The sequence below is a fragment of the Salvelinus sp. IW2-2015 genome, linkage group LG26 (genome assembly GCF_002910315.2).
Source record: "Salvelinus sp. IW2-2015 linkage group LG26, ASM291031v2, whole genome shotgun sequence".
NCBI classification, from domain to species: Eukaryota; Metazoa; Chordata; class Actinopteri; order Salmoniformes; family Salmonidae; genus Salvelinus; species Salvelinus sp. IW2-2015.
In genome coordinates, this window is record NC_036866.1 from 21,657,678 (window position 1) to 21,676,875 (window position 19,198).

The following is a 19,198-nucleotide window of genomic DNA, read 5'->3' on the forward strand; positions in this document are numbered from 1 at the left end:
CAGCTGTCTCAGCATACTGTCTAACATATGGCACAGTTGCAGATAAGCTGTGAGCAAGGAAAATGTACATGACTCAGGCTGGTGCCTGCACACTCACACACACAAGCACGAACAGACACACACTCTTGTCAAAATGCATGGGGGAGTGTTCCTTGCCTCAGGTAGCATTGCACAGTGAACAATGGCTCATTTAAAAATAACTTTTCACCCAAGGTGTCAAATACTCCTGCAGTTACAAAACTGAATGTTTACATTTAGCATTTTCACTGGCAAAGTATTCTCTGATCAGTAAACAGAGGGCAGAGACAGATTCTGCAACCAGAATGTATTGCCTGCCATGATAAAAAAAAAGAAGAGATATAGCAAAAGAAACAGTAGGACAAACAGCAAGAATAAATATATTTGACAAACGTGTGAATGGGAGAAAGAGAACGAAAGAGGGGGATAGTGAGAGAAGAACAAGTGAATGTGAGAGTGAGAAACAGAGAGTCGGGCATAGGGAGGTATTGATCAATATTTTCTTTCTGGTGTTCTCAAATGACAGGCCAGACAAAGCTGGATCCAATCAAGGTCCTCTCCCCAGCCTCTGACAGCTGTAATACTGGCTTTTATGGCCCACACTGGACAATTTAAACTGGTGTCAGACTTAAGTGTTCATTTAACTGCAGTGCAATTCTATAAAGACTGTTCCCTCTGGGCACCAAAGTCAGTTCAATGTCAACTAAAGTTAATTTAATGTGAAATCAACAACAAACAAATCACAACACAGGATTTAGGTTAAAAGTTGGGTGATAGAAATTTTGCTTATGTTGATGTCTTTTTGCAAATCCAATCAGTTTTCCAAGTTGATTCAACATCACATTTCATTATTTTGTTCAAATGATGTGGAAACAACATTGATTCAACCAATTTTTTCCCAGTGGGTTATCAAAGGAGAGCAATTTTGACTATTGGTTTTTAATTAATTGTTACAACTTGGCCAATGGAATATTTTCTTGTCAAGTAGAGTACATTATCAGGAAAACCGCATAAGGCCATGTGTAAAAAGGCTAGCCTGACGGCTCACACTAAATTGTCCTCTACTCTGTRGTTRYCTACATACTTTAGTCTGAGACTGCCATCATTGAAGTCATTTGTGGTGACGACAGGCACGAGGGGTGTTGTAAAAAACAAAGTAATATGCGATTGGATTGTCTTAAATCAATCAGAGTATCAAAGCCAATCACACATTTTCAAACTGCCGCTTTACCTTCTAGTGTTCTGGCCCAACCCATCAGTTTCTGAACCAATCAGACGGACCCAAATGTGTTCGCGTTTGTTGAAGGGTTGGGCAAGTACTCAGATCCAGACTTATTGCGGAGAAGAAACTAACATCCATGGGCGTGGCGTAGCGTTTGTCCGGAGCAAGGAATCTGGGTAGCCCGGCAATGAAATTGCTACTTCATGATATACTGCTAATCAATCTCATAGCCCTCCTTCTCAATGCGCATCATTCCTAAATCAATTAAGTCACTGAATACCTCTTAAAACCCTTCAAAAGTGGCACTTCTTACAACATATAATTTGTTACAGCAAGTGAGTGGAAGGGAGTATCAATAGCCTATGAATATTCACAGTATGTGAGTCAGTGTTAAGAAGCTGTCTGAGTGTTTCATTACACATGGAGAGAAATGGAAACTATAGCAGGGAGGAAGAGAAGAGAGGAAGAGAGTGGCGATGGGTAGAAAACACTGCTAAACTTCAAAGGGAATTATTGGCCTCTATCTGTGTCACAGAAAAACTGGAATTAATTTGTGAGGCCATAGGCAGAAGCTCCAGCTTTACAGTGGAGCCGTGCTCTAATTGAAATACAGGAATGGATTCAGGGAAATAGGGATTATTTATCCCCATTGAAAAGTTACCGTTTTCAGCACTTATGGTCTACTTCCAAACCACTGGATACTTACGTAATGCTTATCTACGACATGCATGATGACTGGGCACTCTTTGTTTATGGCTTCTGTAACTGCTCTGAATGCTGTACGTTATGCAATCTGATTTAAATGGATTGATTCCAGAATTGTCTTTGAGACAGAAGCACCATGAAACAGCTTACATTTCATTGTGGTTCCAAATGAAGGAAAACAAAAAAAATGATGGTGTCTGGCATATACAATGGTTTTAGAAGACCATTTTGTTATTGCTACTGATAGCCATAAATATACTAGCTGTTTGTGCTTAAACCTTCTCTACAGTGGCTTGCCACCGAACCGAAGTGAGGGCTGCAGTGCAGAATATATGTGCCTATTTGATCGATCTGTGTCATTGTATAGCCCCTCCCTCCCTTTTTCTGCCTCCGTCTCTCTGCCTCCCTCCCTCGCTCTGCCTCCCTCCCTCGCTCTGACTCCCTCGCTCTGCCTCCCTCCCTCACTCTGCCTCCCTTACTCACACTGCCTCCCTTACTCACTCTGCCTCCCTCTCTCTGCCTCCCTCACTTCCTCCCTTCTACTTCTCTCCTCTGTGGGAGAGCTAGAGCTGCCAGGCACATCTCCATGTTTCTGTAGATGATTGATTGAGATTGAGATAGAAAATGGGAAATAAATCACTCTGCCTGAAGAGAACAGAGTTTTTGATTTCCATTGCACTTGATTAATGCTCCCATGCTTCTCTTCAAGCTAATCACAAATGCAACCGACAAATGTGTCACACTTCATCCAGAAAGCATTTACATTGCATTTGGTTGAGGTGACAAGGCGACATTATGCTTAAATGTGATGTGTCTCTGGGGAGACTAAAGGAGAAAAAAGTTAGAGTACATCACTTAAATTAATCTGCAGATTGAAGAAGCGGCTGGATAATCGACTGCAATCAATACAAACCTACGTCAATGAGAGATGTACATCAGTGTAGCATGTGCGTGACACATGCAGAGGTCTGACCTGTAGCAGTGTTGGTGTTCCTCGGGGCAACATCCTTGGCAGTACGGACTCTGTTGTTAGGAGGGTAGTCAGGCACTGGTTTTTCATAACGTTTCTCTGGAACCCGTGGACTGACCTTAGTGGGATACCTTCACATAGAGAGGGATGAGAGAGAMAAATAAAGAGAGAGAGAGAGGCATGAGAGAGAGAGGGAGGGTGAGGGAGGAACACAGTAAGTAGAGAAGGCACATACACTATATTAACAAAAGTATGTGGACACCCTTTGAAATGAGTGGATTCGGCTATTTCAGCCACACTCGTTTCTCACAGGTGTWTAAAATTGAGCACCTTGTCATGTAATCTCCATAAACAAACATTGTCAGTAGAATGGCCTTACTGAAGAGCTCAGTGACATTCAACGTGGCACCGTCATAGGATGCCACCTTTAACAAGTCAGTTAGTCAAATTTCTGCCCTGCTAGCGCTGGCCCGTTCAACTGTAAGTGCTGTTATTGTGAAGTGTAAACTTTTAGGATCAACAACGGCTCAGCTGTGAAGTGGTAGGCCACACAAGCTCACAGCACGGGACCGCCGAGTGCTGAAGCGTGTAGCGCATAAAAATAATCTGTCCTCGGTTGCAACACTCACTACCGAGTTCCAAACTGCCTCTTGAAGCAACGTCAGCACAATAACTGTTCATCGGGAGCTTCATGAAATGGGTTTCCATGGCCGAGCAGCCGCAAGCAAGCCTAAAATCWCCATGCGCAATGCCAAGCATCGGCTGGAGTGGTGTAAATCTCACCGCCATTGGACTCTGGAGCAGTGAAAACGCGTTCTCTGTAGTGATGAATCATGCTTCACCATCTGGCAGTCTGACGGACTAATCTGGGTTTGGCGGATGCCAGAAGAACACTACCTGTCCAAATGCATAGTGCCAACTGTCAAGTTTGGTGGAGGAGGAATAATGGTCTGGGGCTGTTTTTCATGGTTTGGGCTAAGCTCCTTAGTTCCAGTGAAGGGAAATCGTAATGCTACAGCATACAATGACATTCTTGACGATTCTGTGGTTTTAACTTTGTGGCAACGGTTTGGAGAAGGCCCGTTCCTGTTTCAGCATGACAATGCATCTGTGCACAAAGCAAGGACCATACAGAAATGTTTTTTCAAGATCGGTGTGGAAGAACTTGACTGTCCTGCACAGAGCGCTGACCTCAACCCCATCGAACACCTTTGGGATTAATTGGAACACCGACTGCGAGCCAAGCCTAATCGCCCAACATCAGTGCCTGACCTCACAAATGCTCTTGTGGCTGAATGGAAGCAAGTCCCCGCAGCAAAATTCCAACATCTAGTGGAAAGCCTTCCCAGAAGAGTGGAGGCTGTTATAGCAGCAAACGGGTGACCAACTCCATATTAATGCCCATGATTTTTGAATGAGATGTTCGACTAGCAGATGTCCACATACTTTTGGTCATGTAGTGTAGCTAGGAACCTGAGTGACTTTTGATTTGGGGAACTGCCAGTCTCAATTTCACACATAATGACATGACACAGCAGTGGCGTCCTGACAAGGTAAAAAATCTGTCGTTCTGCCCCTGAGCAAGGCAGTTAACCCACTGTTCCCCGGGCACCGAAGACGTGGATGTCGATTAAGGCAGCCCCCCGCACCTCTCTGATTCAGAGGGGTTGGGTTAAATGCGGAAGACACATTTCAGTTGAAGGCATTCAGTTGTACAACTGACTAGGTATCCCCCTTTCCCTTTCCCTCCTCCCTCGAGGACTCACCCTGATTGGCTACAATGCTGCTCGTCAATAGCATCCACAGCACTTTCCACCGAGTTTAGCAGAGACTGGATCTGATTAGCTGATTCCTTCAACAGGAAGCGAGTAACAAATTGCTCCACGTTGGTCCCTCGCTCGTACACCTGGGGAGAGAAGAGATAGAGAATGAGAGAAGCTGTGGCACCTTTCTGCACATCTCCTGAACACATATCAGGTAAGTCCCTCTCTATGTCTTTCAGTGCCTATGAAAGCTTCCCTCCTGCAGAGTGCTTTTTGCCAAATGCACATTTCAAAGTTTCTGAGTGTTTAAGGGTTTGTCAAAGTTGAAGACAGACACTTTCTCTAAGCTTAAGAGAAAAATACTAAAAATAGGGTGATAACATTTAAGGAGTTTATAACCTGGCTCAGAAGTGCACAGCCAGACAGATCTAAGGACAGTTTCTGTTTCAAAGACAGTAGTACGCTAGGATGCAGCCTTGGCCATACTCATCTATTGTCAGGTTCATTTAACTGGTTGAAATAATCAATATTCTTCCTGCTTTGTCATTGTGGGGAAATGGTCCGTGCTGTCAAACAAGCTTTATATTATTTGCGATAAATTTAATTGTCAGCTCTTGTAAGCAGACACACACTAAGGTTATTGAGATAATAGGAACACTTTGTTACATCAGACTGATCATTTCTTATGACAGAAAAACAGGACAAAAAAACAGAAAGTGAAAATCGAATTCCATTATCTAAAATGTCGGCTGTAGGTTCAGAAACAGTTTTCATACTGGTATGAAAAGAAAAAGTGAGGCAATGTGCTGAATCTTTGTATTGGTGTTTCTGGTTACTGAATACCAAATAATTAATATTAATCCAAGTCTGATCATCAACTATGAAATATGTATTTAAATGTGACATTAGAGAAGCTACTGAAGCTGTCTGATAGAACAGTTATAAATGTGTACTCAAATTGCACATTATGGACATTGCGGAGCTGGTATAGTAAAGATGCAGACAGAATGGAATGGGCCTAAGGAAGTCTCGAGGTTTTGCTCGCCTGAGGTAGAGTATCTCATGATAAGCTGTAGACCACACTATCTACCTAGAGAGTTTTCAGCTATACTTTTCGTAGCTGTTTATTTACCACCACAGACAGATGCTGGCACTAAGACCGCACTCAGTCAGCTGTATAAGGAAATAAGCAAACAGGAAACCACTCACCCAGAGGCGGCGCTCCTAGTGGTCGGAGATTTTAATGCAGGGAAACTTAAATCAGTTCTACCAAATTTCCATCAACATGTTAAATGTGCAACCAGAGGGAAAAAAATTCTAGACCACCTTTACTCCACACACAGAGACGCGTACAAAGCTCTCTCTCGCCCTCCATTTGGTAAATCCGACCACAACTCTATCATCCTGATTCCTGTTTACAAGCAAAAATTAAAGCAGGAAGCACCAGTGACTCGGTCTGTAAAAAAGTGGTCAGATGAAGCAGATGCTAAACTACCTACCAACCCCCTCTTTTAAGCTACTGCTACTCTCTGTTCATCATATATGCATAGTCACTTTAACCATATCTACATGTACATACTACCTCAATCAGCCTGACTAACCGGTGTCTGAATGTAGCCTCGCTACTTTTATAGCCCCGCTACTTTTATAGCCTGTCTTTTTACTGTTGTTCTCTTTCTTTACTTACCTATTGTTCACCTAATACCTTTTTTGCACTATTGGTTAGAGCCTGTAAGTAAGCATTTCACTGTAAGTATACCTGTTGCATTCGGCGCATGTGACAAATACAATTTGATTTGATTTGATCTGTGGTTGGCACCGTGGTCATGTTTCATCAGCATTAGATGTGTTTTTGAGGTTGTAGAGTTCAGGTTATAGGGATACATCAGGAAGGAGGAGGTTTAAGAGTGTGGTCATTCCTCTACCGTTCTCTGCATCTGCTTGCCCCTGCCACTGCCTCTGTTGTCCCCGTTTCTGCCCAGCCTCTAACCTTGCCCCGTCTCTGGTCAGCCCTCTTGGCAGCACACAGAGAGAGGATGGAGATGAAGGATTCCATTTGCACACAGGGTCAAAAGAACTACACTACACTAAAGTAATACTGAGAGCCTTCACACTGTAAACCAGATAGCAATCAAGCATGCCGGTATTTTCATTAAAAACAATCAAAACAGTGATACAATGTTGTTTACAAGTGCAGGTTGGAATATAGTGACAATATCAGAAATATATGCAATGGATTGGAAATACATTGAGTGTACAAAACGTTAGGAACACCTGCTCTTTCCATGACATAGACTGACCAGGTGAATCCAGGTGAAAGCTATGATCCCTTATTGATGTCACCTGTTAAATGCACTTCAAATCAATGTAGATGAAGGGGAGGAGACAGGTTAAATAATAATTTTTAAGCCTTGAGACAATTGAGACATAAATTGTGCATGTGTGCCATTCAGAAGGTGAATAGGCAAGACAAAATATTTAAATGCCTTTGAACGGGGTATGGTAGTAGGTGCCAGGTGCACTGGTTTGAGTGTGTCAAGAACTGCAACGCTGCTGGGTCACGCTCAACAGTTTCCTACGTGTATCAAGAATGGTCCACCACCCAAAGGACATCCAGCCATCTTGACACAACTGTGGGAAGCATTGGAGTCAACATGGGCCAGCATCCCTGAATGCTTTCGACACCTTGTAGTTGATGCCCCAACAAATTTGTATTTGTAGCAGCTACTCTTCCTGGGGTCCAGAAAAATTAAGGCAGTTATACAATTTTAAAAACATTACAATGCATTCACAACAGATTTCCCAACACTAAGTGTGTGCCCTCAGGCCCCTACTCCACTACTACATATCAACACAAAATCCAGGTGTACATGTGTGTATAGTGCATAGTGTATGTTAATTGAAGCTGTTCTGAGGGCAAAGGGTGGGTGGGTGCAACTCAATATTAGGAAGGGGTTGCTAATGTTTGGTATACTCTGGTATACTATATTGCATGCACAAACAGAGACTATTTGACTGATCTAAGCAAAATGAGACACAAGTAGAGCAAAATATGATACATGAAAGAAGGGTGCTTATCTTGCAATTCTATATGTGTGTGGTTGCCCTTGTGTACTGCACTAATGGTCAGCCTGCTGAACGGTCCTCTAGAGAAGACAGACAGAGAGGTCCATTAGTAGGTTAATGGGGGAATACTACAGTGTTGGCTCACAGGCCCATATTCTATTACACAGAGGTCATCTAGCACACTCAGGGAAGGGTGTGTGTGCAGAGTGCAGACTGTTAAAGGATGTGGGTTCAAAAACGTGCACCGTTAACAAGTTACAAGGTTCCTAGCTCTATGCGAGGGTTGAGGAAAATTACATGCATCTGGAGAACTGATTATTCAAATGACAGGCTTGGAGAAATAGCCTCTAAATGCATGTGAATACTGTAGGGCTCATTTCACAAAATATCTAATACAGTTCAGAGCCATCCATAAGGTATATCTTGTATTGGGTGTACCTGTAAAATGAGTGAAAGAGGTGGGTAAACCAGTCAAGGCGTTTTGTTTTAACTAATGGGATTGTTAAATATTACATATTAGTGTGCAGTGAGTAGCAGGTAGCACCTGAGACAAAGCCCAGCCAGCCACCGATCCTATCACTGTTGGTCTTCACACAGGGAGAGAGAGATAATTAATAGATAACATTAAGCCTGGCTGCTGTGGGCTGATTAATGATGATGAGCAGTGATAGAGGTCTAATTGCTGCTCTGTGTGTGTGAGCTGAAGAGCCTGGTGAGGACTATGGTCTCTTTATTAACAGGGTCTCCCTCCAGGGACAGATACAGACATAGACAGGAAAGGTCTAAGAGTCACTGTGTGAGACATACTGAGGGTTGAATGTGGTATGAGACAGAGAGAGAGCTGGATTGAGTTGAGTGATATTTGTTACTTTTATCCATTTCTAGACATAACCTCCTGGAAGCCCATATTTCTATGACTTCTAAGATGCCGGTGCCTGACGATTCCTTAATGATAATGTGTGAGCCGTAGCCTTGGCATCGTCAAATACTTTATTGGAAGGCCTAGCTTAAATATATTTTTTGCATATCTAAATGGTGTTGCTGAGAAACATATTGACTACTGTTGTTAGGATACTATTAATTGGTTCAAGTCAGCTAACAGCGACTTTGAAGTCTGTAACTAGGAATGTTTCCACCTCAAAATAGTTAAAAACACAAGTTATCTTTGCACATTTATCTCCCAACAGAGATCACACCTTTGTCGGTAGGTTTACATACCAGCTGGACTGTGGAGAGAGAGCAAGACCGAGGAAGGCTTTGCTGTAGAATAGGCTTTGCATAAGACTGAAAATGTTTAAGCAAAATCAATATCAATATTAAAGAATATTTCATGACAATGTGATATCTGTTGTGTACTTAATCATTGCAAAACATCATTATCATAACCTGAAATTGACGGATATATAGGAAGTTAGGCAAGGACAAAGTTGGACTTGTCACAATGTATTTCATCTACTGTATTACAAGGGAAAGTTCACAGGTACAGAGTGTTACACTTTCACACTATCACATTCTCGAGTGACTGAAGAAAGGTTTGTCATTTTCTCTGTGTTTAAACCCATTCCCTGCATGATGGAGTCTGAACAGTGACAGACAGGTAAAGGTGCTGTGCTGCCTGCATCAGTAGAGCTGATCTGGTCCTGCTGCAGACCCAGTTAGACAAAGCTTCCGAGAAAATGAAAGAAAAGGTTCAATCTCAACCGCATTAGCCAGGCTTAAAAGCAGGAGTCAGGACATAATCCAGTTATTCAGGCACTGATACAACCATTCAGCAGCTGCTGGATCTATGTCGCAGAGACTTTACAAGACTGGGATTAGATCTACTGCTGGAGAAAATGAACGGAGGAGATGAGGAGCCTCCTCTCAAAGAAGCCAATGATTAAACTGTGTCTCTTCCATTGTGTGTGTGTGTGTGTGTGTGTGTGTGTGTGTGTGTGTGTGTGTGTGTGTGTGTGTGAATCCACAATGTGAAATGAAGTATCTGTTTTCTTCATCCACRTGCTGCAGATGTCTGTCATTCCATGGCTGTGTGAGTTTCTGCAGGAGGTCAGGCTGACCCTGTTTTGGGGAGTTGGGGAGTAACGAATTACATGTAATCAGTTACATGTAAGGGATTACAAAAAAAACATGAACTGTAATCTGTTACATTACCAGCAAAAATATTGTAATCAGATTACACATACTAGAGGATTACTTTGAGGATTACTTTTAAAATCAGAAAGGATGTTTGTGAAAAAGAATTCTCACTGARATTCAAATCAGCATTGAAAAAAGTTTGTTCCACCTGAGCGAGTTTGACCACAAGTCAGAGACCACTATGAWGACACACCAGATGTGTTTGATGGATCGCGGTAAAAGCGCAGGAATAGGCTTTTGTAGGCTAAAGTTGTAAGCTATGTCTTCCAATGGTGCGATCTCTGTCGGCATCAAAAGATTATCCAACTTGAATAAAGGCTTGGAAGTAAGGATGACAGTAGTGGTGTAGTCTACGGCGATACGGATATCACTTATTATTGATATCTACATAGCGCATTGATGTGAATCACACTGCTGCTCTCTCATTTAGCTATTTGCGTCTTACGTATTGTGGTTGTTGTGGATTGTTGCTCACAAATCTAAATGTGTATTTGAACCTAATAATGGTTGAATTCAAGAAGTTTAAGCTGCCTATCAATCATTGTTTTTGAATCCAGTGGACAGCCAGTGAAAAATTTGTTCTTGTAACAGCTGCATAGTGAGGATCCAAGCCTATGGAAGAAAAGTGGGGCTTTTATTGCTCAATCTAATTAATGCTGATTTTWTWWAAAGTCCATAGGCCTATTGGACACATGCTCAAACTTGTACACTTTTGACAGATTTAAAGGGGCAATCGGTAGTTGCTACATCAATTTTTTGACTTATAAATTACATATATATATATATATATAACATTTACATACACTACCATTCAAAAGACTTTCTAATGAAACTCATCAGCCTATTCTTGTTCTGAGAAATTAAGGCTATTCCATGCGAGGAATTGCCAAGAAACTGAAGATCTCGTACAACGCTGTGTACTACTCCCTTCACAGAACAGCGCAAACTGGCTCTAACAGTATAGAAAGAGGAGTAGGAGGTCCCGGTGCACAACTGAGCAAGAGGACAAGTACATTAGAGTGTCTAATAAACAATAGGCCTATAGGTAAACAATAGGCCTATAGAAAATGCAGCATATGGCATTCATTTTCACATGTAAATAGCACTTCTCTGTAGTGCTCAAAGCATGCCATTTCATGAGCACAGCATATATTTTTCAACTCGAATCAATGAGTCCTCCATGACAACAAAATCATAAACAACAGAGTAGGGCTGGCTAATAAGTCCTTAGCACAGGTAAAATAATTTGGTTAATCTATACTTCCATATTTCCAAGTCCTATTCTTGAAGATCAAGGGGTATAACATTTATTGGAATGACTGGAATTCTGATAGACTTCGGTTTTCAATGTAAAATATCAGGGAATCGTATTATATGTAGTAGAAAGAGATGGGTTAGAAGACCCTACATAACCAACCCATAAAGTAAAATGTAACATCCATATATGGCCAGCTATGTACATTTTAACATTGATTTATCCTTGTTTTACCGGAATTTATATGCTTAAAATAATGAATAGAATATTCCACCCTGAAACCATATAATTGCATAAAATTTATTAGAACTGTATGAAATTTATTAGAATCATAAATCTATAATCTGATGATGTGTGTAGTTTTAGTCAGAATTAGAACAAGGACCTTTTGTTCCTTTTTAGTATGTAAGCAGGGTGCAAGTGGGAAACAAATGATAAGAGGAGCTATCGACAGACAAGCTGGACCACTGTGTTCCTTACAGGACATTCTGTCTCCACCCGGGGAGGAGAGAAACTGTTAGGCTTGCAGAAGATTATGAAACATGTTGCAGAATTAGGGTAAAACAATATATCGGTACAATATGTTTTTATAGTATCTTAAACACAGACTGAGCAAAATTCGGTGCCGACCTGGCTAGGGGCCTCTGAGAGATTGGGGAGTGGACGGGAAGTACTTCCCACGGTCTCCCTATCTTGAGGGAGGACGGGGAGTGATTCTCACGGCCGCCTCCCTAATCTTTGTCGGCTGGGTAGTAGGACAGTATGTGCGTAGGATACCTACTGTTTGTGTGTATGTATGTGCGTAGGATACCTAATGTTAGTGTGTGAATGTAACTAAGGAGCCAGTATAGAATTAATGGTTTTGTACAACGGACTAGCGCTCTCGTAAATACATTTTCTGACTATCGTAGCTGGGCCTCCATCTGTTTCATTCAACCAGTATCTTACAGATTCTGGGTTGCAGAKTGAGTAGTTTAATTGAATTGGGTTATGAACACTGAGAACATAATTCCCGTGACAATTCTGCAATAGATGTTGTTCAATTGGTAACATACATTTTTGTCTTCTTCTAATGCCTCTTAAGGGGAAAGTAATCTAAAAGTAACAACATGTAATCAGATGATGTTACTGAGTTTGGGTAATCCAAAAGTTACGTTACTGATTACAATTTTGGACATGTAACTAGTAACCGTAACGGATTACATTTAGAAAGTAACCTACCCAACCAAGCTTGTTGTTAACTTGAGACTCAGTGACCTCAGAACACGGAGAGAAACCATAGGGGGGCTTTTATCATCCCCTTCTACTCTACAGAACTCTGCAGCAGTTCTACCAGAAAGGCAAGGGAGTAGTGCTGCCAGTGTGCAAGGGATTTCAATTTGAGAATACAAGGAGCTGGTAAAAATATTTCTGGAAAATCATTTGTGAAGCTGAATCAGTGTTCCGCAAGATCGCATAAAGATAACCCACTGGACACACACTGTTTGAGTCAATGTTGTTTCCACGTCATTTTCAATGAAATTGCATTGAACCAATGTGGAATAGACATTGAATTGACTTCCGTGACAAGTGGGTAATTAGTATTTCACAAACAGAACTGAATATAATAGCATAGCATAGTAGGCCTATAACATTATTGTTAAACCAATAACACCTCATTTCTAGTGAGATTTTATGATGGTTAGCTGAAGCTGAATAGTCACATTTATTTTTTATTTTCTCATGCACCAAAACTCAACAGCGTGCACCACTAGGCAGGATATATGCTTCGATTGAAATAAAATACAACAAAGGATAATAGCTTGTTAACACCAGTACAGTAATTCAAGAAAATCTAAATGCATATTCCCGTGAAACTGATTGAAATGAAATGATTGGCATGGAGATGCAGACTTTCACTGGTAAAACTTGAATAATTATTATTTTGAAATTAGGTAGCCTAACTTGGTGTTAGGCTATTAAAAATAGGGGGTATTAAAAATATAAAAACGTATTGAGACAATACATGTGGGCATAAGCAGATGTTGCAATTGGAGGATTAATTTAATTCATATTCTATAATAATATTCAATAGGCTACAGCTGTATTTACATCTACAACAAACTTTGTACTTTTTTCTTTTTTACTTTCGCATCTAAAAAAAATAGCACTACACCACTGCAGAAAGGAGACTTCTCACAATATAATTTGTCACGCCTTCCGTGAAGATGAAACCTTCTATGGTCCACCTTCATATTCAAAGGTTTGTGGATGAGAGGACTTAAAGGGCCAATCCGTAGTTGAAAAAATTACAAAGTGGACACCCTGCTTCTGTTTTGGTAAAAAGCTGAGGGATGGGACTGGCGAAATGTAACCACTCTCAAATTATTAGACAGAGGTTGGATGCAAGGACTGAACATCCATGATATAAAAATGATAGTTTCAAGCATGTTTTTAAGCTATACAGTGTTTGTTTACATTTACAATGTTTACAAACATTGGAGTAAAAGAGGCATATATTATTTTGGGTTCTGATGGGATACAACAGTTACACTAAGCTCTTTAGATATTTTGAAGGTATATTCTTCAAGAATCAATGGGTATATATCCAAAAATGGATGTAGCAACTGCTGATTGTCCCTTTAAGGGACAATCTTTAGCCATTAAAATGACAGAAATTATAGAAAAGTTTGAAGCAATGTAGATATTGGTATTCAAAGATTTTACCTCTAGGAGAGAGTCATATAGTGTAATTTCCAAACAAAGTATTCAATAAGAAAAGGCTAAACCTTTGACTGTCAATATGGGAAAATGACATACTGTACAGGTGTGGATCGAAGTACTGTAGGAAGACTGCCAATTCACCAGAGGGGGATTCCAATAATGTACAAGCCAGGCCTATAAAAACATTAAGAACACTACAGGCTCTCTTGACATTATCTCCACATCCATACTGGATTCTGATGAATACACAATCAATAAACTAAAGCACTGCCCAAGCATGAGTCAAATACATAAATAGCTACCTGTCAATCGAGCCACAGCAAAAACAGTGAAAGCAGTAGCATTAAAAATAATTGTAAAAAAACAGTGAAAGAGAGATAGTTCTGCAGGTCTCTGTGTGAGGTTGGGACTGATAGTTTAGCAGGTGCAGAGTGGTCTCCAGCTGGGTGTACCTCTCTCCCAGTGAAGACCTTATAACCCACCATCAAGGCAGCAGGAGGTAACGACAAACAATGGCCCCAAATACCACCAAATGAGTCCTGTCCAGCGCCTAATTATAATCGCTGCTCACCGCCCTTTTCCAGGCAATTTTAATCAGGCAGGGTTATTTGGAGGAATCACCATTAAAAAGGCCTGGGATTGTGTAATGATAAGGCTTTTGTTAGAACAGTGGTGAAGGCTGGAAAACAAATCATTCTCTATGGGGGCTTTTTTCTATCGCCTTTGATTAAGACATGATGCAGCGCAGCTGTATCTCTGGATTCAGCTTGGGRTTCACGTGTGCCTACTGTACCCCCTGCCACAGAAGAAGGGTTACTGATGAGGCACACTGTAGATTGGCTAACTTATTGTCATTGCTGTAGTTCTTTTGTCAAGCCAATGAAATAATGGAATGTAATGATGCAGCAGGACTGCATTCAGTAAAATCACTGAACTGACCAACTGCCTCTTCAAAAGGGAATAACGAGACGATATTTTATGATTGCATGAAAGGAGCTCTCCACTGCAGTGTGGTAAGTAAAGGAAGAAAGTCCATAAAAGTTCTACAAGTGCACAGGCAAACTCCTCTGCCAGTCTCTTCCAATCCACATGCTGTGTATATTTCAGACAGGGATCACTTCAGGGGAATAACTGCCCACGTTTCAGACAGCTAACCAGTCTGCAGGACGCCAAAAATGCTCCTGCAGCATCACTGAAGACGGGTGGAGAGAGTGAAGGAGTCTGTCTTGCTGACTGCAGCCTGCAGCCATATAGAAAAGCCCCAGAGAGATTTACTGTAGAGCAGGAGGCTCCCAGGCTTAACGAAAGAGCTGTGGCAGAACTTTCCCTCCTCTATTAGCTAGGGATGGGCCGACCCACATAGTGCTACTGTCCACCACATACATCCTCACCCTCCACACCCCAGACCCTGCTGCTGCTCTACCACATACATCCTCACCCTCCACACCCCAGACCCTGCTGCTGCTCTACCACATACATCCTCACCCTCCTGCTGCTCCACCACATACATCCTCACCCTCCACACCCAAGACCCTGCTGCTGCTCCACCACAAACATCTCACCTCCCACACCCCAGACCCTGCTGCTGCTCTACGACATACTATCTCTCACCCTCCACACCCCAGACCCTGCTGCTTGCTCTACCACATACATCCATCCCTCCTGCTGCTGCCACCACATAACATCCTCACCCTCCACACCCCAGACCCTGCTGCTGCTCCACCACATACATCTCACCTCACACCCAGACCCTGCTGCTGCTCTACGACATACATCCTCACCCTCCACACCCCAGACCCTGCTGCTGCTCTACCACATACATCCTCACCCTCCTGCTGCTCCACCACATACATCTTACCTCCACACCCCAGACCCTGCTGCTGCTCACCAACAACATCCTCACCCCTCTGCTGCTCCTCACCACATACATCCTCACCCTCCACACCCAGACCCTGCTGCTGCTCACCACAACATCCTTCACCCTCCACACCCTCTTGCTGCTCCAACCACATACATCCTCACCCTCCACACCCTGCTGCTGGCTCCACCCACATACATCCTCACCCTCCACACCCTGCTGCTTGCTCCACCACATACAATCCTCACCCTCCACACCCTGTTGCTGCTCCACCACATACATCCTCACCTCACACACCCTGCTGCTGCTCTACACACACATACATCCTCACCCTCCACACCCTGCTGCTGCTCCACCACATACATACCCTCACCCTCCCACCACCCTGCCTCCACCACATACATCCTCACCCTCCACACCCTGCTGCTGCTCTCACCACATACATCCTCACCCTCCACACCCCACACCCTGCTGCTGCTCTACCACATACATCCTCACCCTCCACACCCTGCTGCTGCTCTACCACATACAACCTCACCCTCCACACCCTGCTGCTGCTCCACCACATACATCCTCACCCTCCACACCCTCCACACCCCAAATCCTGCTGCTGCCCTAAAGATATCTCTCTCCCACACTCACCCATGCTACCAACATCTCTCTACTCCACTTTCCCATCCTGCCTACAGTACATTGCACATCCTCACTACACCTATCTACCAACTCCCCTATGACCCTCACTCCCACACTCCCACACTCCCAGCCTCCCTATACCCCTCACCCACACTGTCCCATCCTCCCTACACCTGTCTTACACAACTTCCCTACACCCCTTACACCTATTCCCCCCATTCTCCATATACACCTCTCATCCTTCTGACATATCACCTACCTCAGTCTCTCATTGTCCCAACTCCATTTTCCACTTTTCTATTCTGAGGCAGACATGTTGATTTTATTTTAAACCTTTATTTAACTAGGCAAGTCAGTTAAGAACAAATTCTTATTTACAATGACAGCCTACCTACTACTCAGGGCCAATTGTGCGCCGCTCTATGGGACTCCCAATCACGGCCAGTTGAACCAGGGTCTGTAGTGACGCCTCTAGCACTGAGATGCAGTGCCTTAGACCGCTGCGCCACTCAGGAGCCCCGAATGATACTTCAACAGAGGTTACTACAGCACCCTCTTCTTGGATAGGGACACTCAAACTCCAAATAAAGGTGAGTACAACAAGTGATAAAGAGACAGAGAGAGAATCCTTGACACCCTGACCTATTTCAAACTGATGAAATATAATTATAAACACACTAAGTGACAGTCAAGCCATGCCCTATTCTCTCCCTTCTCTCTCTGGTGAATAAAATAGTTGAGAAGAGCAAAGATTATTCTAATCTTATTATTCAATTCACTAGTACTATTCATCAAGCAGTAACAATCCAGTCATCATTATCCTGGGCTGTAATTGGACCATATTGAAGTTATAGATAGTGAGTGGTGAAATCTAATCGTTAGTCAGTCAATGTGAAAAGCACTGCAGATGGATTGGCTGGCTGATTCAGTACCTGATGGCCATTGCTGATATACTGTAGCATTTCAATTCACAGGTTATGTTAAAATCAGAACACTGAAAAAGTACTAATCTTAAATGCATAGGTATGGAAATTAGATTCAAGTAGATTACATTACTGCATTTCACTATTGGGTGATAGAGTTTGTAGACTAGAGTGTCCTAGCTGTGTGTTAGCAGCACAACAACCCAACCACAACAGGGGGTGAGGAGTACCATGAAAACAAAGCAAATCAACATCCCAGATAGAGGGGGCGATGCAGTGACTCTCCAGAGGTCACTGACCTCAATGAATTATAGATGACAGGATTTCATCTTTTTTGGTTTCTATTCCCAAAAGGAAATGGGTTCTTTCTCTCTTGAACAGGGGGTTGTGATAGGAACTGATGGAGAGAGAGGGATGGAGATAGAGGGTAACTGTGGGGTGCCCCTAAACAAATACAATACAGGCCGTAGCTTTATGGCTAGGCTGGAGAGAGAATTCAAACAGAAATCTTTATTAAAGGTAGCGGGTAGGATTATGTGTTGTCGTGTATGTTTTATTTTTTACATTCACACGAGATACACACTATCAATAAGGTCGTCTGCAGGACTAAAGAAAGCTAAGTTAGTTATAAACCTAACCTCTGTATCCAACTTTAAAACAAATTCTGCTTGAAATGGGCACATGACTAATGAATGGTCTACTGTTGCTAAATTTGGTGGCATACTGTAGTAATGAACTTGATAAATAAATAATTCTTTGATTTCCTGTATCCTATCTCTCCATGATCAGACAGGACTAGATTTATTTAACTAGGCAAGTCAGTTAAGAACAATTTCTTATTTTACAGTGACGGCCTACCCCAGCCAAACCCTCCCATATTAACCCGGACTCCCAATCACGGCCGGTTGTGACACAGCCCGGGATCAAACCAGGGTCTGTAGTGTAGCCTCTAGTGAGATGCAGTGTCTTAGACCGCTGCGCCACTCTGGAGTGCATGACTACCTGCATCATTAGGCAAGGTAGAAGGTCCTCCATTTGGCTTTCTTCAATCCTATCTAAGAAGTTAACAAGGAGATATGATATAAGGATAAACATGTACTATAATGTATGTATCTCAATGGCTCATTGAGATACATACATTATAGTGGGTGTTCGATGGCACATTCAGACCCTCAACATTCTCCTTGCAGAATCATACATGTGCTAWTCACTGATGATCCAGGAATTCTAGATATGGTTTCATGCCATTCTCCATGCCAAGAGCTCAAAGTCATGTCAGATGCTGATGAATATTCAAATTCCATGGTTGCTTGTTGGTTTAGTTCTGAATCCGGGTACAGATGGACCATGTCTGTTTAAGGTGTGATGATGGTACGATGGCAGTCTAAAACATCTAAAACATAAGGCGCCTTTAGATATGATGCCAGGTTCATTAGCACTAAACATAGCTCCTAGTAGTCACTGGCAACAATCAATATATATTCCATGCTGCTCTCCACATAAATAGGTATGAGTTCTGACCAATGATTTATATATACACTAGATGACTGACAGGAGGCGCTGTTTTAAAGCCAACACGCCTCCATCTTGGCACTCCCCCACCGTTGTAAAAATATTTAGTAAATTATAGAAATGCATTTATTAATGTCTACATTTGTTTTTGCCACATTTATTCTGTTACAGACACCTTAATGCATAATTTTAAATTATATTATGTGAGATAAACATTGAAATAAAAATTGAAAACATATATAAAAACATTTTCCTTAAAGTGTAATTTTTTGAAAGTTCTAGTGATACTGTCCCCACTACAACAACAAAAATAAATACATGTCATTCTGTCGTTTAAACATTTAATTGAAATACTGTAGAATGTCATTCATTCCTATGGACGACTGCTCCTTCTGAGCAGGGGCAATATGGCCGACTAGTGGCTTCAAAGCCTC

At 42.2% G+C, this 19,198-nt stretch overlaps 1 protein-coding gene across 2 annotated transcripts in view; it reads right to left on the minus strand.

Annotated features, from left to right (window-relative positions):
• Window positions 1-19,198, minus strand: part of necab2 (N-terminal EF-hand calcium binding protein 2) — a 129,911-nt gene that overhangs the window by 38,627 nt on the left and 72,086 nt on the right. For both annotated transcript variants that reach the window (XM_023972009.2, XM_023972008.2), the window contains exons 6-7: window positions 4,682-4,821; window positions 2,919-3,046 (exon numbers count right to left, since the gene is read on the minus strand). In XM_023972009.2, coding sequence (XP_023827777.1) covers window positions 2,919-3,046; window positions 4,682-4,821 — 268 coding nt within the window. The remainder of the gene's footprint in view (window positions 1-2,918; window positions 3,047-4,681; window positions 4,822-19,198) is intronic.